We start from the raw sequence: 22,526 nt of genomic DNA, 5'->3' as shown, positions 1-22,526 counted from the left end.
GAAGGTGAAACAATGTTCCTAAATTCACAGAAAGCCTTTTGCTAACCATTCAGAATAGGTCATCAGACAATATATGATGATCTAACCCTGTGGCAGTTTTAATCTAACATATAATTGTGAGTGTTTGATCAAAAACTGTTTTTGTATTGATTCCTTCGCTAAAGAGTATTTACTGAAAATTAATGATATCGCGCATTTTAATACCCCTTTTATGTTAAACCAGCCTATGCACAAGGACTATAAAAGGCATCTGAAATAACTGGATAATAGAGAGAGAAATTAACTTTGAAAAACCTTTTAATAGTAGATTTATTTTACTTGTGGACAAAGGGATTCAGGATTACCTCCTATGGAATGATAAATTGTACGACCGTTGCTACGTGATAAGGGCACGTTTTAATTGTATTCAACTACGTGCAATAACTGCTGGATGCACGGACTCCCCCCAATGAAAATAATTGCTTAATTTGCACCGCCCCTTGTGAAGATCCTTTGCCCAGCATATGAGCACATTAGAAAAAATACCTTTATGGTTTAAGGGGTTCTGGATTTGTACAATGTTGCCCGGCTCTTTGTTATTTATCAAGAGATAATTCATGTTATATAGGAAGGGCCTTATCATATCTTCGCCAAGCACTAAAAGTTAGAAAGAACCACTTGCAATTTTAATTGTGCCATTTTATATTTATATTTATCTTGTTTTTTGGTCATTACTCTGTACTGCTGTAGATACGATTATGAATTACATTGTATTTCTTTTATGGAATTAGTTTTTCTGCAATAAACAAAAAATTATGATGATGATGATTGATGCTCACGTTCGATAGGCAAGAACCACGCCTCTCTCATAGGGATGCCTCACTAACTCTCTGATATTTAAGAGTGCCTACATTGGTCACTGTCTGGAGCAACATAATTACAGTTCCCTTTCACTTCAGAGCACTATTAGGAATTCTAAAAAGATAGAGATATATAGCTGGGGTAGAGCTCAATGGAGGGACAGCATATGATAGAAGAAAGAAAGAATCAGAGAATTACATACGGTTATTGAGTCTGAATCTCCCTGACGATCCTTCTCTTCACTAGGGCAACAGAGATTCTTGGCTTTTGAACAGGTCTCGAACATATCACTGTCCACAGCGCAGAAAATAACAGTGCGACCTGGCAAAGGTGGCAGATTGTGTTTGGCAGAAATCCGGATGGACTGATCCAGGGCATCACGATATTTCTTCAGCACACCTAAATCGTACTGCAGCGCCCTGTGAGAGAAGAGAGACAAAAAATGACAGGTTACCAAAAATATAAACTTAGAAGACATGAAACAAACAATATTAACATACTGAGCAGGGGGATTGACTACTTGTCCACAGACACATGTGCCCAGCAGACTCGCATCAACAGGACTTGATTCAAGGCATGAACCCGTCAGGGGCTAGTAACCCCCCCCCCTCCCCCCTCAGAATGGTGCAGGAGGCCTATCAGGGTCTTTTCCACAGTCAGTCCTGCCCCAGAGGTGGGGGTTTGGGAGTTGAGAAGGCCTCAGTCTCTGCCCCTGCGTGTGACATGTTGCATGTGCCAGGCATCCCTATCCATCACCCAATAGGGTCATAACTACCAGACCCAAGAGACCGTGCAGAGAAGATAACTCACTGCACTGTATAAAATGCAACAACCAGCCCTGCCCAGGAAACAAAAACACATGTGCCAGTCCAGAAAGGGATTTCACCTGTACTCCATGACTCACTGCATCCCGGTGTTGGCAGTAGACCCTCAGAAGACCATGACAAAGAAACTGTATTACACATTACGCATCAGAAGAGGACAGTGTTATTACGTTTTAAAAATGTCTAGCTGCTGTGGCTAAACCCCTGTGGAAACCAGAAAGGTAGATTCTCTCGTGAAAACAGGTGTTCAAAGGGAATGATAGACCGGGAAGGACAGAGAACGCAAAGCAGGAACAGGTATAAAAACCCCAAGAGAATCAGACACATTGATGGGTGTTCGGGTGAGGTAAGGTTGAGCCGAGTTGTACCAAGAGATCAGGCGGAAATAAAGAGAGTGGAGTGATTCAGAGACTGCTGTGAGGTGTTGGTCTGGAGAGAGAGTTTTTACTGATTGAAAGACTGCGGCTGTGAATGAGTGAACCTTTGTGTGAGTGTGTGAAGGGTGTTGAGTGTATTGTAGTCTGATAAGTGAGTTTGAGCAAGGATAGTATTTTGTATTTGTATTTTATTGAATTTATATAGCCCTTTACTCCAAAGTGCTTTACATGAGAACAAGTAAACAATATAGCAAGCATGAGATGACAATTGACCCACAAACTGAAAACAGTATAAAGAACAGCTTACAAAATTGCAGGGGTGAGGAGGGTGTAGGGATGGAAGAGGTGTGCAAGGGAGTAGTAGATGTTAGAGAAGGTAAGAACGGGGGAAAGCGGGAATGCAGGAATTTGACGGAAGAAGAGAGTAAAAGGAGAGGCTAGATGCGAGCAGGGGGAAGGGAGGAAGGAGATAGGTTAGATGGAAAGGGTAAGGAAGAGCAGGAGTAAGAGGGGAGAGTAGTGGGGAAGGGAGGAGGAAAGGAACGTGGGGTGTTAGGAAGGTGAGTGGAAGAGAAGAATTTAGGAAAGAGCGAAAGAAAGGGTAGGAGGAAGAAGAGCGGATGTGAAGGGGGAGGCGGTTCCAGTGGAAGGGAGCAAGGAGTTGGAAGGAGCGGAAGCGGGAGGGGCGCAGAGTGGAGGAGGAGGAGGAGAGAGTAAGAAAAGATTAGCAGAGCGAAGAGAGCGAGAAGGGGTATAGAAAGAAAGAAGGGAGGAGATGTAGGGGTGGGGGGGGAAAGACCATAGAGTGATTTGGTAACAAGATAGAGGAACTTGAACTTGAGCTGGGAGTGAAAAGAGAGCCAGCCTAGAGAGGTGAGGGAGGAGGAGATGGAATCAAGAGGTGAGAGAAGGCATAGGGAGCGGATGGCAGAGTGGTAGATGGATTTAAGAGGGGTGAGAGGAGAGGAGTCCGAAGAGAAGGGAGGAACAGTAAAGAGCTTGGAGAAGATGAGGGAGGTAATTAAGAGTTTAGTGGCGTGGAAGGTAAGGAGGGGTCGGATTTTACGAATGTTGTAGAGGTGAAAGCGAAAGGATTTTGCAGTGAGAGAAATGTGGCGAGAGAGAGGAGAGGGTCGATATGGAGACGAAGGTTACGGGCATGGGGAGAGAACGAAAGCTGGGAGAGGGGAAAGAGAATGAAGGGGGGAGAGGAGGGAGGAGGAACAGTGTTGGCAGGGACGAAAAGGAGTTCATTTTTGTCAGCATTCAGAGTAAGGAAGTGTGAGGACATCCACGATTTGATGGCCGAAAGTCAAGAAGAGAGTTTATCATGAATGTCAGGAGAGAAGGAGGAGAAGGAGGAGAAGGATAGGAAGAGCTGGGTGTCATCAGCATAGAAATGGTGCGAGATGCCAAAAGAGGAGATAATAGGAGCTAAGAATGAGGTGTAGAGTGAGAAAAGAAAGGGGCTGAGGACAGTGCCTTGGGGAACGCCGTGGTTAAGGGGAAAAGTAGGGGAGGAGGAGCCACCCCAAGAGACAGAAAAGGTGCGGTTAGAAAGATAAGAGGAGATCCAGTTAAGGACGTTGTCCTTGAAGCCAAATGATGAGGGAGTTGAGGAGAAGAGGATGGTCAACAGTATCAAAAGCAGCGGAAAGGTCAAGGAGAATAAGAATGGAGGAGTGCTTTGAGTAGTGTGCGGAGAAGAGAGTTAAGAACAGAGGGGAGGGCAGTTTCTGTGGAGTGCTGTGGGCGGAAGCCGGATTGGGTGGAGGGAAGGAGTGAGTGGTTAGAGATGAAGGAAGCGAGTTGAGAATAGACAATGCGTTCAAGAAGTTTAGAAAGGAAGGGTAGTAGAGAAATGGGGCGATAATTGGAAGCAAGATGGGAGTTAGCAGAAGGTTTTTTCAGAATAGGGATGATAGTAGCATGTTTAAAAGGAGAAATAAAAGTGGAAGTTGAGAGGCAGATGTTGAAGAAAGAGGGGAGGTAGGGAATAGGGTCAGAGGCAGAAGCAGTAGGATGAGTGTTGGTTAGGAGTAGAGCGACATCAGAATGCGTGAACGGAGAGAAGGGGACATAGTGAAGGTAGGGGGGAGAGGAGAGTAGGAGGGGGAGGAGATGATAGTTTGACGGAGATTGAGGACTTTACTAGAAAGGGAGGAGGCAAGATACGTGGCAGTGAGGGAAGAGGTAGTGGACGGGTCAGGAATAGATGGAGAGAGAAGTCGGGCTAAAGTTTGAAAGATGTGGCGAGGGTGAGAAGAATGCGATTAGAGAAGGTCAGAGTAGTAGGTGTGTTTCGCAGAGTTGAGGCATGAGTCGTAGAGGGTATGAAAGGAGAAGTAAGCAGATTGGTTAGAGGGGGATAGGTTATTTGAGCCACTGACGTTCAAGGCGCCTGAGGAGGCGGCGCATAGAGGAGATATGAGAAGAAAGCCAGGGTTGAGCAGGTTTGTGAGAGGGGCAAAATGGTGAGAGGGGGTAGAGGAGATCAAGAGTAGTAGAGAGGGAGGAGGTTAAGATGAGGAGGCATCAGAGGCAGAGGTAGAGGAGAAGTGGGAGGGGGGAAGAGGAAAGGGATGCTAGAAAGAGGGAGGGGTTAAAGCAGTGTAGGTCACACCAGAGAAAAGAGGTAGATGATTGAGGGGGAGGAGGAGGAGAGGGGAGGGAGGGGAGAGGGAAAATGAAAGTAGAGAATGATCAGATAGGTAGGTGTGGAGGGAGGAGATGGGGGAGGCAGTGAAGGAGGAAGAAAAGATTAGATCAATAGTAGAGCCAGATTGGTGAGTAGGAGGGCAGGGAAGGGGAGAGAGGGGGTAGGAGTCAATGATGGAAAAGAGAGGAGAGGAAGGAGGGTAAGAAGAGAGGTGAAGATTAAAGTCACCAAGTACAAGTAGTGGAGTTGGACTGGGGGAAATAAGGCTGAGGAGTTTGTCAATGTCCTCGTAAAAGGAGCAGACTGGACCAGGGCGGCGGTCGATGAGGAAAGAGATGGCATGAGGAGAGTTAAAGATTTTGAACATGAATTCAAAGGAAGGGAAAGAGGGTAGAGAAGTAGGGGATGGAGAAGCGGTGAAGTGTGGGCGAAAGAGGAGGTCAAGACCACCTCCATGGCCAGTAGAGCGGGGAACATGTTCAAAGGAGGAAGAGGAGGAGGTGAGGGAGGCAGGAACAGAGGTAATGTTTGAGAGAGTGAAAAAGTGAATGAAAACCAGAGAAGGTGAGGGTTGAGGAGAAGAGAAGGAATAGGAGAGTAGATGGGAGGGTAAAAGAGGTAGAGCTGGAGGAAGAAAGGGAGAGTAGAATTAAGAGAAAAGCGTGGAGAGAGTGGACATCGGACAGACAGTTGAGAGAGTGGGAAGACGACCGGAGGGAGCAAAGAGGGAGGGGGAAAGCAAGATTACAACAGAGGGAATAGTAAGATCCAGGGAGAGGAGAGAAAGGGAGTAAAATTAGGGAGAGGATTAACCAGAATGCCTGAAAATCCCCAGAGGATGACAGACATATAAGGGTTTTTACCTTCGGCAATAATTGTAGCCATAAAATTAGGATTAACAGTAAATAGCATTCAATGTGGGGTATTGGGACCCTTTGAGTTTGGGAGGCAGAACACCCATGTGAGACGAGAGAGGGACAGGCCTTAGTGTGCCACAGTTCTACCTGCTTTCACCAAACCCTAATAGTTAAAGAATTGAAAATAAAACACCCTTGAAATCATGTCTCTGCCGTTTGGGTAATTTTGCGTCGAACTGTGACACAAGGTGCTAAGTGGGATTTTTAGGCCCAGATAGAGAGGTCACCTACAGAACAGACAGATGTGAAGGGCAGTACGAATCAGGAAAACTACCAGCTAACCTACGTCCAGGGGTGCTGAATGTGATCTGTATAGAGAAAAGCAGGTGGTGGTCCCACCCAGAGGGAATGATCTAATCAAGAATTGTTTGTGAATGGAAGTACCGGAAGGCAGATATGAACGAATGCACCGAAGTTGCACAAAGGCACTCTTTGGATGTGAGATCAGGAGTCATTGATGGAGACTACAGAGAATTAAAAGACGTCCTCTTCAACTTGGTAAAACACAGATATGTGATAAAACCAGGATAACCCGCAGCTCAGCTGAAATAGGAGAGATTTTTGGTCCCAGAGATTGAGGAGGTTGAAGATCTCAATAACACTGAAAGGGCTCAAGCAGAATTTGGAGAAACGATGGAAGCTCAGCCTCAGTTTATGTTTTTTCCTCCAAAACATGTGGCCTGCACATCTGCAATGCCTGCTTGACTGCACATAGCCTTGCGGAAACGTAAGCTGCAACCGCATAGGAAATTCTCCAGAGGGGCAGGCTGTGAGGGCGACGTGGAATAGGTTGGAGGAACATCCAATCGAAAGAACATTATCAGTTGGTAAGTATCTTGTTCTTCAAATGGATTGTGTCCTCCAACGTATTCCACATCTTTGACAGACTCCCAAAGCAGTACCAGAAAATGGAGGAGGGAAAAGAATTTAGAGTACCCAATCAGATGGCGGAATAAAGTACCGCCTTAACAAAGGCCATATCTTGACCATGGATCGTATCCAGGGAGTAATGTTTAACAAAGGTGTGGATAGAAGCCCATGTGGCCGCATCACAAAAACTCCTAATAGGAACTCCAATTTGGAGGGCTGTGGAGGTAGCCATGCCCCTAGTGAAATGAGCTCTCAACCCTTCAGGAAGGTCCTTACCCGCCAATCGGTAACACTCAGTAATGGTGAGGATAATCCACCTGGACAAGGTCTGTTTGGTAACAGCCTGACCCAATCGGTGTCCAGCATATACCATAAAGAGTTGATTGTCCACTCTGACCCTGGACATCCTAGAAAGATAAAAGCTTAGAGCTCTCCTAGGATCCAACCTATGGAGTTGCTCCTCTAAGGAAGAGGAGGAGGACAGAAAGAAGGAAGAAATGCTTTCTGGCTCAAATGAAACTCAGACACTACCTTAGGTAGAAAGGATGGACGTACCCTCAGTACAACCCTATCCTTGTGGAACACAGTAAAGGGTGGCTTAGATGAAAGTGCCTGCAATTCACTCACTCTGCGAGTGGAAGTAACCGCAACCAAGAACACTGTGTTGAAGGATAATAAGCTCAACGGACAAGAGTGCAAAGGTTCAAATGGAGCACCCATTAGAAATTTCAAAACCAAATACAGACCCCAAACCGGCACCTGGAAAGGGAACAGCGGGAACACAGTCAGTCCTTTAAAAAATTGAGAAATCAAAGGAATCTTAAAGTAAGAACATTCTTCGGACGAGCGCTTGAATATAGACACTGCCGCCAGGTAACCTTTAATGGTACCTACTCGAAGGCCCCTGTGGGCCAAAGAAAGTATAAAAGACAAAACCATAGGAAGGAACACTGAAAAGGATCAACATTTTGTCCTCTGCACCAGTCGCAAAACGTACGCCAATGGCAATGGTACAGGGATTTTGTTGCTGGCCTCCTGGCGGAAAGCAACAGCTCCATCACATCATCCAGGAGGTCCCAATCCTTATATCTCAACCTTTCAGATACCAAGCGTGAAGGTTGAGAATCGTGACCTTTGGAAGGAGAACCTGACCCCCCCTCTCGCGAGAGCAGATCCTCTCAGTAGGGAAGACGGCGTGGATGGCAGATGGACATTTCTAGAAGGTCCAGGTACCACACTCTCCTGGCCCAATCTGGAGCAATGTGGATCATGTAGGACAGAAACCTCCATAACCTCTGTAACACTTGAGGAATGACGGGGACTGGAAGAAACGCGCACAGCAGTGGGAATTACCAATCCACTACGAATGCGTGTTCTAAGGCTCCTCTCAGAGGAAATTCCCTTTAGCAAAATCTCTCGCACTTCCGGTTGGTACTGGTGGCGAAGAGATCCACTTTTGGGGTTGCCCAGAGGGTGAAGATCTCCAGAAGGACTTCCTGAGCCAACTCCCACTCGTGAGAGATCGTGCTCTGCCTGCTCAGAGCACCCGCTGCCGTATTTTCATCTCCAGCCAGATGAACTGCCGAGATCGAAATTCCCTGCTGGATGGCCCAGAACCAGAGCTGCATTGCCTCTCTGCACAACAGGAGTGACCCTACCCCCCCTTTTTTGTTGAGGTAATGCATGGCCCCCTGTGTTGTCCGTCATGATCAGGACACTCTTCCCCCGCACAGATGTCAGAAAAGCCTTCAGGGCTAGCCTGATGGCCCTCTAACAGGTTGATGTGAAGTTTGGACTCCGACCGAGACCAACGACCGCTGGCAGTCAAGGCGTTGGCATGAGCGTCCCATCCTGTGAAGGAAGTATCTGTCACTACAGTCACCTCCGGCCATAAAACGGCTCCCCCTTCATCAGGTTCCCTTCATTGGTCCACCACAGAAGATCCTGGGAGACCGAGAGTGGAATCTGAACGGGATCCGACATCTTGCCTGAGCATTGCGACCACTGCATCTTGAGGACCCATTGCTGGGATCTCATCCTCAACCTGGCCCCAGGCAACAGAAAAATGCAGGATGCCATGAGGCCGAGCAACCTTAAAAATTCGAAAGCCGGGAGACTCTGGGCACGTTAAAACTTGTCCAGCATCTGCACAATGTGATGAGCCCTCACCTTGGGAGGCGAGTACTTCCCCAAGGACGTGTCGTGTCCAACACAGTCCCGATGTACTGGAGCTGCTGGGAAGGTGTCAGATGCGACTTCTTGAAATTGAGGGAGAAGCCCAGCCTGTGGAGGGAGCGGCAGGTGAGACCGAGGTGAGCCAATGCTTGCTCGGGAGAGTGTGCATGGATCAGCCAGTTGTCCAGGTAAGGGTAGACGTGAATCACCCTCGCTGATACGCTGCCACCACCACCATTAGCTTGGTGAAGACCCTCGGGCGGAGGTCAATCCGAATGGCAGAACCCGAAACAAAGTGCGAGTTGCCAGCCACAAACCTTAGGTACTTTCTGTGCTTGGGATGAATCGGCACATGAAAGTAAGCATCCTGTAGGTCCAGAGACACCTACCAATCCTGAAGTTGAAGGGCCTGGAGGACTTCAGAAAGAGTAACCATCTTGAACTTGCCCTTCCTGAGAAGTTTGTTCAACCAACGCAAGTCCAGGATGGGTTTCAATCTCCCGTCTTTCTTGGGGATCAAAAAATAAGGGGAATACCAACCCTTGTTCCTCTCCGCTACAGGCACCAGTTCTATAGCGCCTTTCTCTACCAGGGTCAAGATTTCTTGCACAAGGAGCGGATCTGGAAGCTTCAAAGATAGTTTCCCCGGTGGATTGTCATGAGGCCGCTTTAGGAAGGGAAGGCAGTAGCCGTGGGCTATTGTATCCAGAACCCACGCATCCGAAGTAATGGCTCGCCATTCTTCGAGATGCTGAGACAGTCTGCCCCCAACCGGCGAACCATGGGACAAGACCTCATAACTGTCTTGGAGCAGCTGCGGCAGTGCCTGAAGGCAAAGAGGCAGCTGCCTTAGCGGCTTTGGCACCTCTATTTTCCCAACCACCACGGGTACTTTTATGGTGACCCCTTTGACTGGCTGCTCCTCTCGTTCTACCAAAGGACGAGTAGTAACGAAAAGAACCTCCCCTCCACTGCTGTCCCCTAGGACGAAAAGGTGGAGGTTGACGCACAGCTCCGCTTAAAGATTTCACTGCAGCTTTTGAGGTCTGCAACCTCTCAAGGCTCTCGTCAGCCTTGCTGCCAAACAAATGCGCGCCATCAAAGGGGATGTTCAAAAGACGGGCCTGCACATCCGGAGTATAACCCGACTTCCGCAACCACGCAAATCTGAGTATAACGGTGCTCGCAGCCATGTACCGGCTAACACTGTCGGCCGTGTCCAAACCCGACTGAAGTGATTCACACATGGCATCCTTGCCATCTTGCATGAGAGCAAGGAACCCATCCCTTTCTTCCCCCTCGAGAATATGCTTAGCCGCAAGAGAAACAGTTCCACAGAGTGTGTGAAAATCTTGCCAACGCACAAGTGGAATTGGCTGATTTCAGCGCCATACTCCCCGCAGAAAACACCTTGCTTGCCCAACCGTCAGGAGGGATGGTAGGGTACGCCGCCTGCCTCAAGGTGGCCATAGCGGCATGAACCACCAAACTCTCGGGAGTGGGGTGTGGGTGGATAGGTAGCTTGGGTCGCTAACGGAAGGGCGGTATTTCTTGGTTAACCATTTGTTAACAGCCGGAAGAGATTCCGGTGACTGCCAAGCAGCCGCCACCCTTTTCTGTAAGGTTAGATGAAAAGGTACCACCTGGTCAGAGGACGGACCTTGATCTAAAATGTCTGTGAGATCATCTTGCACAAAATCTTAAGGAGGACTGGACCAGCCCAGATACTCTGAGACACTAGCCATGAGTCTCCTGTAGGAGGACTAGGCATGAGCCCCAGGCTCAGGCCAGCCAAATTCCACTTCCGGAGATGTGTCCAGGCCACAAGCGTCATGAAGAGTTTGTCTCGACTCTTCCAATCATCCCCTGAAAAGACAGGAGCCCCATCAGGCTCAACATGGTCAATATCAAAATCTGACCTCTCCTCCTCCTCATAGATGTCATCCAGAGGGAGGAAAAAGTCCTGCCTCGGAACAGCCGAGGGCCTGGAGTGCATAATGTTAGGCAGAAACCTGTGCAGTTCCCTCTAGGACCACGGCAAAAGATTTAAGACTACAGGTGTTTGGCAGTAAACCCACTTGGTAGCAGTCTGTACCTCGCAGATTCACTTGGTAGCTGTGGCTGAGCAGTCAGACTTCCCTCAAGAAGAGTTAGGCAGTATACAGAGTATTCACAATAGGTCAAAAGAACACAGTAGAACAAGCAAACACTGACCAGAGCTTGGTGTAAAAGAGATATAATTATTTATTTAAAACCACATCTAATAAAACACACTGGCACTAATATCAAGCAGTTCAAAAACACGGTCCCTAAAAGATATACACTCCCTTCAACGATTAGACAAGTCTTAAGTAAAGCAACACTTATTTTCAGACAGCGGTGAGCGCTTAACGAAGATGGCCCTTTAATCAATCGGTTTAAAAGGGAGAGAAAGGCAGAGCAAAGATAGAAACAGATCCCAACACTTTCGGAAGAACACAGTAGGAGAAGAAGGCAGGTTAAAACCGTAAAGTCAAAGTTAACACGGCCGGACCCACTTTAAGAGGCTCCGGTCGAAATGTGTCCAAGGTCACACGGTTCAAAGTGCCCAAAAGTCTCGCAATCAGTTCAGAAAGAGTTGGACCAAAAGAAAGGGACCAGTTAGATGGTCAAGGCGGCCAGCCCAGTCCAGAAGGTTAAGTGATTACTTTGTAGCAATCTTTAGAAAGGGAGGCCTGGCGGACACGGTACCTTAAAGTGGTGAGAATACTCCAGCGGGGGCAATTGTTCCTGGCAGCGGATGCAAGTCGGTGCTTCGTCCGTAGGAAGAGAGGATCTCGTCGGGGAGGAAGACAGGAGTCTGTTGTACTGCCAGGGAAGAAACCAGCCGCGGAGTTCTCAGTTAAAAGGAGAGGTCCTTTTATTCGCGGTCCAGTGGTAAGTGGCTATCCGGTTGCCGGGGTGCTTGGCACGGGCAATTCGACCACAAGACATCCTGGGATGCGAGAAAAAGAAGGTAAACTGGTTGTGCCCACCAGTCAGGGGAAGAAGACTCTCTAGCCGGGAGATCTTCTCTGTCGTCGGGAAGTGGTGAGTCGGTTCCACAGGGCTCCACCGGTGGTGTCGTCGTAGCAGGTCGGCTCAGCTTCTCCCTCATCGGATTTTCAGGTCCTGTGGCGACTTCTAAAGTTCCAGTCCCAAAAGCCCTGCTTTTATGCAGCACACCCCCATTCACTCAGCCTATCTGTCAATCAAACATGCTAAGTGGTTGGGCCAATCACACAAGAGTGCGACTTGAGTTACCAAGGTAACTCAGTCCAGGGTGCCTAAACCCCCTCCCATACCCCCTGTGGTACCCAGACAGAGTGGCACCACTTTTGGAGGCTTCTGTGGAGAAGCCCGCCAAAAAGTAGAACAAAGGGCTCGACTTGGGTTGGAGTCACAGAAGAGAACACAAACGCCATTTTAGAATCGAGTTCTGCCAAAAAATACCAACCGGCGAATTAATATTAAATAAATAAACCGGCGGTAGGTTCGAGGCTATGAGAATTAAATAATTAAAGTTGGTAGCCTCGAACAATGGGAAAATCCCATAGAGATATATTCGCGGTTGAATACAAAAAGTAATATCCACTGCCACCAGCTAAAACTCGATCAGGGGGGACGGAAACGTGCCCCCTCGAATAACAGACCCCGGGGCAATCGAATTGCCCCGACCAGTACGTCCACAATAAGATGGTTTGTACTGGTTTCTGTTCATAATTTGGGACTAGTAAAGCCAATGGTGACTTTACATGCCCTGGGAGACAGTAGTCAGTCCCATGGTATGGAGTCTATGGTGGGGTGTCACTATGACACCCCTGTGTCACTGCACTGAGGGTGCTGTGTAACACACATAGTAAAAACACATGAGACCCTATGGAGTAAAAGACCCCATAGCCCATAAAACACATTAACAGTCAAAGGAACCCCTCAAATCATGTCCAAGAGTGTGAGGAAAAGAGACCCACTCTTGGCAGGAGAAAAAAACAAACTCCAGAAATCCAGCAAAGCTGCTGGGGGACTCACTAGGTTAGGAAATTCAGCCTAAACAGAAAATTCTCCCTAACACATAACAGGCCTCAGACTTGAAAGTAGCCTTCCTAGGAGGATCTACAGCAGTAGGGATCTCCGACGGCAGATTTCGGCCAAAAGGCCTCGAAATCATCGCATCGAGAGCGCCGATGGCTTCGGCGTCAACAATGGCGCCAACAGCACCGTGGGCTGATACGAAGGCAAAACTTCGACGTCGGTATCCGACAGACATGGCGCCGACTGAGTCGACGCCGACCTCGAGCTCTTAGCAGGTTTCTGCGGTCTCGCTGGGGACGAGGACCGAGACCTGGAAGCACGTCTCTTGCGACCATCCTGAGCCTTGTCCGAACGGGACCTCTAAGGTTCCCGATGAGGATCGTGCTGAGGACCCGAGCCCGAAGGCGTGCGAGCCACGGATCGAGACCGTTCCTTGCCGACTTCCTTAGAAGGCGCGGACGGAACCGTGCCCTGCGATTGAAAAATCGCCAACATCTGCTCCTAAAAGAGAGCCCTCTCCTCCGGAGTCTAGGACTACGTTTGGCATGCCACTTTCCTCGCGGCTCCATCCCCGAGGAGGACGGGGAAGGCGACCGGTGACAGCGCTTCCTAGAATGCCGCGACGAGGAAGACGAATGGCGGGAACCACTCCAGGACCAAGATCCCCTGGACTGCTCCCGACACAGAGAATCAGCTCTCGAGTCTTAGGTGGACACCCATTTGGACTTGGATTTACGGGACTTACGGTGTTTGGAACTCCTACCTCCCTGAAGCTTCCCCTTACACAAGGCCTTAGCAGTCAGCGACTGGCATTTGGAACAGTCATCGGTGTCGTGACTCTCACCCAAGCACCACAAACAAATGCGATGCAGGTCGGTGATCGACATATTAGACTTGCAGTCCCGGCAAATCTTGAAGCCAGACCGCGGAGTCGGAGGGGTCGAAGAAGAAGACATCTTCACAAGAAATATCACGAGGCGTGCCGAGTCTCCGAAGCAAACACATTTGCGGAAAAAACTGAACTTAGGCTACGGGTGTCATGAACCGTCGTCTGCGTCCCTTCTGGACTTCCTGGTCCCTGACCCATAGGAGATTGAATACAGTGATCCTTCCAACATGGCCGCTCGAAACGGAATACTCCTGGTCAGTCTACGCTCCACGCTGCACGCTCTACAAAACAGACACGCCCCCGCGGCTCTGCGCGTCTCAACGCTACCGCTTGCTTTAGTCGGACGTGTGTTGCCGGTGTTTGTTCAGGGCTCTTTTGATTCCCTGTTCCCGGTTCCTTGAAACCCCGTCCTTCCTCCCATTCCTCTACCTTACCTTCCTGGATTTCTTCCGCACTCGGGTCACAGCGTTCCGTGCCTCCGAGTGCAAACTTCATTCCTTCCTGGTATCCACCCTGGACTTCTGAACGCTCCCGGAAGCTGGATAGCGAACCTCACGCTGGAATCCGAGGACCAGCGTTCGGGTTTGTACAAATCCCGGACCGTGAGAAAGAAGACATCCCAGAAGGTCGCAAGCAAACAACAAAAGCAGGTGAGAAGGGGAGAGACTTGTGACAGATTGAGATGCCTAAAACACGATACAGACACAGAGATGGAAGCCACTGTTCAAGACCTCATGCGAGGCATGCAGGAATTAACCACGGAGGTACAGAACCTTAAGGATGAGAATGCTGCATTAAAACAGCTAGTTTTGTCACGTGACTCTGCAACTAAAGAAAGCGTGTTATTGGGAGGAACAGTGGACAAGTATGATGGTTCTTCCAAGACTCTCCGTGCCTTCCTTGATTCATGTTTAGTGCACTTCACCTTCAAGCCCTACTATTTCTCCACTGCTAGAGCAAAGGTGGGCTTTATGATCTCACACCTCACTGGAAATGCCTTGATTTGGGCAACCCCCCTAGCCAAATCGGGCGACGCTCTCCTGGATGATTATGATGGGTTTGTGAGTGCCCTAAAGGCCATGTTTGATCGCCCAGAACAGGTGTACAGTGACCAAGAAAGACTGCTCGTGTTTCAACAAGGATCCCAGGATATGCTCACTTATGTGACCCGTTTTAAACAGCTCGTGAAGGAAGCAGATTGGTCGCAAGAAGCCAGCTTCAGTCTCTTCCAAAGAGGTCTGAATGAAGAAATAAAAGAGGAGTTAGCTAGGGTAGCTCGCCCAAGCTCCTTCCATGGACCTCATGGACCTTTCCTTGCAAACAGACTTCCGAATCCAAGAAAGAAGAGCAGAGAAAAAGAAGTCTAAATCGGCTTTCCAAAAGACCACCACAGAACATCCGCCTAGGTCAGAGCCCACAGTTTCTCCAACCCCAGACCCAGAACCCATGCAACTTGGGACTTCCGTGGACCCATTACCCCACAAAAAAGGATGCAACAGATCCACACTGGTTTGTGCGTATTGCGCCTCCGATAAACACTGCGTGAGAGAATGCCCTATTGCTCCTCCACAGTGTTCGGGAAACGCCAGCTCCCGATCCTAGAAGGGGCACAGTTTCGGGAGAGAGATGTTTGCTCCACATCAATTCCATCCTTGAACTCTCCTGGACAAAATAATCTTGTGGTTCTACAGGCCTTTCTATCGCCTTCCAAGAAAGAATCCTACCCCATCCTGGCATTAGTAGATTGCAGAGCCATGGGCGTATTCCTAGATCATGATTGGGTCACTGCTCACAACATTACACATGAAAGCCGAGAAACAATGCAACCTGTAGAGGCTATTGATGGGAGACCTCCATCTTCAGGACCCATAACCCTTCAGACTAAAGAGATTCTACTCTCTATAAATCACCATCGAGAGAGGATCAAATTTGACATTATAACATCAGCCCGTTATCCGATGGTTCTTGGAATGCCCTGGTTACGAAAGGCATAACCCCTACATCAATTGGCAGCAGGCTCCCTGTTCCTTGGATCTGAACACTGTAGGTCTCACTGCTTATCCCTAGATTCCTTACCAAAGTCTTCTGAAGACTCGCAAGAGAGCCAGCAAAATCCAGTCACCGTCTCTAACATCAACCAGATTCCCAGGGCCTACCAAGCCTTTTCTGATGTATTTTCGACCGCTATAGTTCAAGCTCTCCCTCCTCACAGACCAGAGGATTGCGCCATCGATACTGAACCTTCAGCAGTGATTCCTTTCGGCAGGATGTTTATATTATCAGAACCTGAAAAAAGGGCCCTCTGGGAATACCTGGATACTAACCTGGAAAATGGCACCATACGACCATCTAAATCCCAAGCGGGTGCTTCATTGTTCTTTGTTCCCAAGAAAGACAACAAGGAGCTCAGACCATGTCTAGACTACCGTGGCCTTAATCAGTGCACTCTCAAGGACCGCTACCCCTTTCCCCTCATCTCGGATATCTTGGAAGCAGTCAGAGGTACAGTGATGGTCACAAAATTAGACCTAATGGGTGCCTACCATCTTATTCGTATAAAGGAAGGTGACGAATGGAAATAAGCCTTTAGAACCCCCTTTGGCCATTTTGAATACCTGGTTATGCTCTTTGGACTTGCTAATGCCCCAGCGGTTTTCCAACGTTTTATGGATTGAGTGTTCTCTGATATGCTGTTCATCTTCGTCATCGTATATCTGGACGATATACTGATATACTCCAAGGACCATCTAAGACATGAAGAGCACGTGAAGGCAGTCTTACAACGTCAACGTGAACATAAGCTCCTGGCCAAGCCCGAGAAGTGCCTTTTCCATGTATCAACTGTTCACTACCTCGGATTCGTTCTCAGTCCAAAGGGAATTGGAATGGACTCCTCGAAGGTAGACTCCATTTTGTCCTGGCCCATTGCAACTACTGTGAAACAGATTCAATCCTTCCTGGGGCTTACCAACTTCTATCGGAAATTTATACCAACCTTTTCAGAGATTGTGCATCCTATCGTTACATTGTTAAAGGAGGACACCCCTTTCCTGTGGACCTCAGCCCAAGATACGGCGTTTCAACGGTTGAATACGGAGTTCACACAAGCCCCCATCCTAGCTCAACCTGACATTGATCGACCCTTTCTTGTTCAGACAGATGCTTCCAACTACGCCATTGGGGCAGTCCTAAAGCAAGAGTTGGATGACAAGTTAGAACACCCCATCGCCTATCTTTCTTGTACCTTGACTCCCAGTGAAACCCATTACTCCGTTTTGTAAAAGGAACTACTAGCCATCCGTCAAGCCTTCACTGACAGGCGTCATCTCCTCCTGGGAGCTAAACACCCAGTACAAGTTCACACGGACCATCGGAATCTTCAAGTCCTACAATCCCTAGAATGTAGAAACAGTCATCAAGCCCGTTGGGCCTTCTTTTTTGCTTAATACCAGTTTCAAATCCATCATGTCCCTGGAACACATAACATTATAGCCGATGCCTTATCCAGACGTCCAGATTCTGAAACCCTTGAGGATCGGACCTTCCCAAAGATGTTTTCCCACACAATATTTGTTGCCCAAGCACTCACCCTCCTGGAGAATATTTGAATTCAAACTCAATCCTCTGAAACCTGGAAGGAGTTTAAGAGAAATAATAAATGGAATCTCAACAAAGGACGGGTATCTATTCAAGGACAATCGGTTGGTCATTCCCACTCCTGGACTGAGACAAATGATCACAAGCCTATGCCATGATACCTTTCATTCGGGACACCGTGGCATTACCAACAACCTCCATTTAATACAAAGACAGTTTTGGTGGCCGAAGATGAAGGATGATATCAGGATCCATATCCAGACATGTGCAGTCTGCAATCAGAACAGACATGATAATAAAAAACCGGCAGGTCTCCTACTCTAACCAGCAATACCAACAAGACCCTGGGAAATTATCGCCACAGATTTTATCGTGGAACTACCATCCTCCAGGGGCTACACAACTATCATGGTTACTATTGATTTCTTTACTCATATGGCTCATTTTACACCTTTATACAAACTGCCATCCTCATCTGACCTTGCCGGAATCTTCCTAGAACACATATTCCGGCTTCATGGGCTTCCCTCCAATATCATTTCTGACCGAGGACCCCAGTACATATCTCAATTTTGGAAGCAATTATGTCGTATTCTGGGAATCCAACGTGCCTTGTCTTCAGGCTATCACCCACAAACCAATGGAGCTACTGAACGTGTAAACCAAACTCTTGAACAATACCTTTGTTGCTTCGCTACCAAGGTCCAAGATAATTGGTCACTCTTAATACCTGTGGCCGAATTCGCTTATAACAATTCAGATCATTCAGCTATCAAAACCAGTCCCTTCTTCTATAGTCAAGGATTTCATCCTTCAGTTCTACCCTCCGTTCTCCCACACCCTACCCCAGTTCCTGCGGTAGATTCCTGGATTGAAACCCTTATTACTGTACACAAAGAAGCAAAGGAACACTTAGAAAGGGCCCGAAGAGACGTTAAACATTATGCTGACTCCAAAAGAAGACCTGGACCTTCCTACTCTGTAAGCGTAAAGTCTGGTTATCCTCGAAGCTCCTTCCTCAACATCTGCGCGCAAATAAATTGGCTCCCAGGTATTACGGCCCCTTTTCTATACAAGAAATCGTCAATCCAGTGGCCTTTCGACTCCGACTACCAGAATCCTGGAAAAGGATCCACCCAGTCTTCCATACCTCACTGTTAAAACCATATCTTCAGTCATCTCAAACAGCTCCAAAATCTACCCCAGTGATTGTAAATGACCAACTCGAATACGACGTTTCCAGAATCTGTGACTCTAGGTACCGACGTGGTCAACTACAATATTTGGTCGAATGGAAGGGATACCCTCCCAGTGAGCGCTCCTGGGAACCCATGTCAAACATGAATGCCCCCAGGCTGGTTCGAAGATTCCAGCTGGGTTTCAGAGGAGGCATACTGTCATGAACCGTTGTCTGCGTCCCTTCTGGACTTCCTGGTCCCTGACCCATAGGGGATTGAATACAGTGATCCTTCCAACATGGCCGCTCGAAACAGAATGCTCCTGGTCAGTCTCTACGTTCCACGCTGCACACTCTACAAAACAGACACGCCCCCGCGTCTCAACGCTACCGCTTGCTGTAGTCGGACGTGTGTTGCCGGAGTTTATTTGGGGCTCTCTTTTGATTCCTTGTTCCCGGTTCCTTGAAACCCCGTCCTTCCTCCCATTCCTCTACCTTACCTTCCTGGATTTCTTCCGCGCTCGGGTCACGGCGTGCTGTGCCTCTGAGTGCAAACTTCATTCCTTCCTGGTATCCACCCTGGACTTCCGAATGCTCCCGGAAGCTGGATAGCGAACCTCACGCTGGAATCCGAGGACCAGCGTTCGGGTTTGTACAAATCCCGGACCATGAGAAGACATCCCAGAAGGTCGCAAGCAAACAACAAAAGCAGGTGAGAAGGGGAGAGACTTGTGACAATGGGCGCCGTGCGTCCTATTAGTAACATCGCCCTAGACAGAGGCCTTCGAGGGACATCGACCCGACGTCATCGACGCAGGACGCCCTCTGCTGAAAAGGTTTCTGAACTACACAGCTGTGGACATTACAGGTCAAAGATGTGGAATACGTTGGAGGACACAATCCATTTGAAATATATAGATATATATATATATATATATATATATAGATATAGATATATATAGGATTTGTGATTTAAACATCAAAATTAAAAAAGTGAAAGGTTTATTGCCATTAAACATTAGATGTGTATTCGAATTTAGGAAAGTCCCTTTCCTAAATTTCTTTTATCTAAGCTCAAGAAAAAATTTGAACAAGGTTGAAAAAAATAAACATTGTTCAGCAAGTTGGCTGTAGATTAAGCCCACTTAGATAAAGGAAAATGTTTGCATTACATAATGAAGATTAAGTGGAGTTAATTAACACAGGCCCGATCAAATAGCAAAGACCTGGAACATACAGAGTAAAGTGGTGTCCCGTGACATAATGTATATTTAAAACCATGCAGCAACTTGCACTTAAAATTATATTAAGTAGGCACTAAAACATATATAAATCGGCAGAAAATCTGGCTTTGGGCAGGCTCAAACTACGCACACAACCCTGTGGCGTATTGGCAGATAGAATATGGGAGCAGAGCAACGAAACTTCAGAAAACCAGCTAATGGATCAGAGAGTTGAATCCCTGCCAGCCACATTGAGATGCCGGAGAACGATTTAATGGGTATGAGAACCATGATCTAGAGCAGAGGTTTGAAACCTGAGGCTCTCCAGACGTTTCGGACTACGACCCCCATGATTCCTCATCATTGACTATTGCTCGGGTATTTTTTAAAAATAACCGCCTGGGGCAGGATTTAGGAAAGCCCACCTTGAGTGAACAAGGTAACACTTCTTAGGCTTGGCCTGAACTACCCAAAGGTATGGTAGCAATGGACAAGCAGTGAGGCATAGTCTAAGGAGGGAGGAGGGCTGTAGTAGGTACACAGAACTTGTGGTTCAAGAAAACACTATGACACTGTAGAGATATATAGAAAATAGATATTTATTTACACTAAGGCAAACTGTTGTACTTCAAAGTTCAGATAAGTGGAAAAACATATATTCACAGTATAAGGTCACTTGCAATATTCCGCGAATAGCTAAAACACAGATTAGTATGTTCAGAATAGCGTTTAGGATAACAAATCACATAGTCAACCAACCTGAAACATATATACAAACTTTTTAAACTCTTAGTAGTTTTTTGCAAGTTTGACCCAAGCCTGTCTTAAGAGTCTAACCCTATCTGTATGAGTCACTCAAAATTCAGATGCGTCACTGGGCCACCAGTGACCAGGGATAGACAGGGTAAAGGCAGGAAGGCAAAGTACAGGGTTCAAAGAAGTAGCATCCAGCAGGATTCATTACGGCTGCAGGTAAGAGCACAATGGGTTGTCCACTCCTATGTAACTCTATGGAGACCTGGGAGGGTGGAAGATACCAGTTATCTGCAGCCCTCAGAGTCACTGAATCGGGCACGCTGACTCCAGGTAAGTTGTACCAGGAGTGAGCCAGTATTGTAAGAAAGGCATGGTATCAACAGTAAGACAGACACAAGTGACCACAGTTCAAGGGTGTTTATTGAAGTTCAAAAAGGGTTTCAAAAACACCCATCTAATCCTAATTCTACAGATGGGAGCAAGCTACGAGCATAAAATAATAACGCAGTCCTCGTGGTGTCTTGTCAAAATAAAAGGGCCTATACTAATAAACCTATTGCCAATCCTTACCTCGAATTACAAATCGGGTGGCAAACTGTGTTATGTTAAAGAAAAAAGTGTCCAAGAAATGTCTTGGCCACAAACACAATGAGCTCAGGGGTTCCTCTTCCCAAGCTTGGGTTTCTTCCCAACAAAAAGGCTCACTAAGGTTTCTTAATTACAACTTCAGGTACCTTAGAGGTGCCGTTCCCCAAGTCTTTAGCTTCTGAGGTTCAACTTCGTAGAACATGTATAGTTCCTTACTAGTGGGGCACTGACAGAGACCTTAAAAAATTAATGGTATCTTTTCCCCTCCTGCACGACCGGCCCTCTGATTATCCTTTTTTTCTTTACTTTCTCTGCTTTGCTCTAGTGCTTCTCACACCTTTACCTTCTTGTTTGGGCCCCTTGCCCGCTTTCGTGTAGTGTTGCAACTTTCAACTTTTCCTTGCTTCCTTCTGCGCCACTCTCACGGTCCACTTTGTTGGCTTCTCTCCGTTTTCCTATTTCTGGCTCTACTTGTCGGTGCCTGCCTCACGGACTCGTCCTCTGCTTGCACACTTACCCAAGTGTCTCTTTCTCTCATCAGACTCACCGGCTAGCCCAGCAATGTAGCAGTTCGCTGTAGCAGCGCGAGAATAAGTCACCCTTGGAGTCTGCACTGGCCCCAAGGGAATGAGCAACTGTCTTGTGAATGCCAGCAGGCGTCATGCCGCGCTGTTCCCAGCCCTTCCGGGCTGCATGGAGGGGCTGTTGTGTCATCTTGTCAGCCATTTTTCCTCCTAAAATGTCCTGCGCGAGCTTCATCGGAACGCAGAACAGCGGTCTAGTTGTTACGGGTACTCCGGCTGCAGTCATTTATGCGCCGGAGGATTCCGCGACCGTGCATCTCAACGCTCGGTAGCCTTGCCGGTTGGTTTGTGCTTTCCTAACTCAGCACTCCTTAGTCCTTGTTCCCTCCCTCCATCCTTGTTCCTCCTCCTTCCTGTCATCCTGCCTTCCTTGGATCCTGTGTCTCTTTGTTTCCTTCCTGATCCCATTCTGTGTTGTGCTCGCTGTTCCTGCTACTTACTTTGTTTTGGATACGGTTACCCCTTGCTGCTTGCTGCAATCCACTACAACATCTTCAGGTTTTTTTCCCCTCTTTTGGGGTTTTTCTTATTTTTGGGCACTATCCCCGGTATCAGCCTGCTTAGACCTTCTGGCACTAGCAAGGTGGCGTTAGAGGAAGTTCGCCCTTTCTTCATGAGACCCGCACAGCAAAGAAGATCAAGTTACCATCCAAGAAGAAGTCCTCCACCAAGTCTCCTCAGATGAGCACTGACTCTGTGTCCACAAAACCTGACTGCAGGGTTCCAGCTGCTCCTCACCCGTTTTTGAGAGGTATGGCTTTCCAACTTGCAGCTGTCCGTTTCATGCACCGGACCAGCCTAGCAGCACGTCATCCTCCTTTGAGTCCCTCTCGCATCTCCCAGCTTTTCAGCCTCTGTGCTCCAGACAACCTTCCTGGCACGTTTTTTTTCATGTGCTTTCGTGCTCCGCCTTTTATCCGTGTGGGGAAGTCTAATGGGAGTCAGGTGTAAGTTGTTAGCAGTAATTGCCTGACCATCAATTAACTAATCTTTGTGACGT

At 47.8% G+C, this 22,526-nt stretch overlaps 1 protein-coding gene across 5 annotated transcripts in view; it reads right to left on the bottom strand.

The window, feature by feature from the left end:
* Positions 1 to 22,526, bottom strand: part of TEP1 (telomerase associated protein 1) — a 2,409,067-nt gene that overhangs the window by 1,741,635 nt on the left and 644,906 nt on the right. For all 5 annotated transcript variants that reach the window (XM_069651741.1, XM_069651744.1, XM_069651746.1 and 2 more), the window contains one exon: positions 1,043 to 1,259. In XM_069651741.1, the coding sequence (XP_069507842.1) occupies positions 1,043 to 1,259 (217 nt within the window). The remainder of the gene's footprint in view (positions 1 to 1,042; positions 1,260 to 22,526) is intronic.

The sequence above is a fragment of the Ambystoma mexicanum genome, chromosome 3p (assembly GCF_040938575.1).
Source record: "Ambystoma mexicanum isolate Mex_15411 chromosome 3p, UKY_AmexF1_1, whole genome shotgun sequence".
NCBI lineage: Eukaryota > Metazoa > Chordata > Amphibia > Caudata > Ambystomatidae > Ambystoma > Ambystoma mexicanum.
Note: the sequence above shows the minus strand (reverse complement) of the source record. Positions and strands in the feature narration are given on the sequence as shown.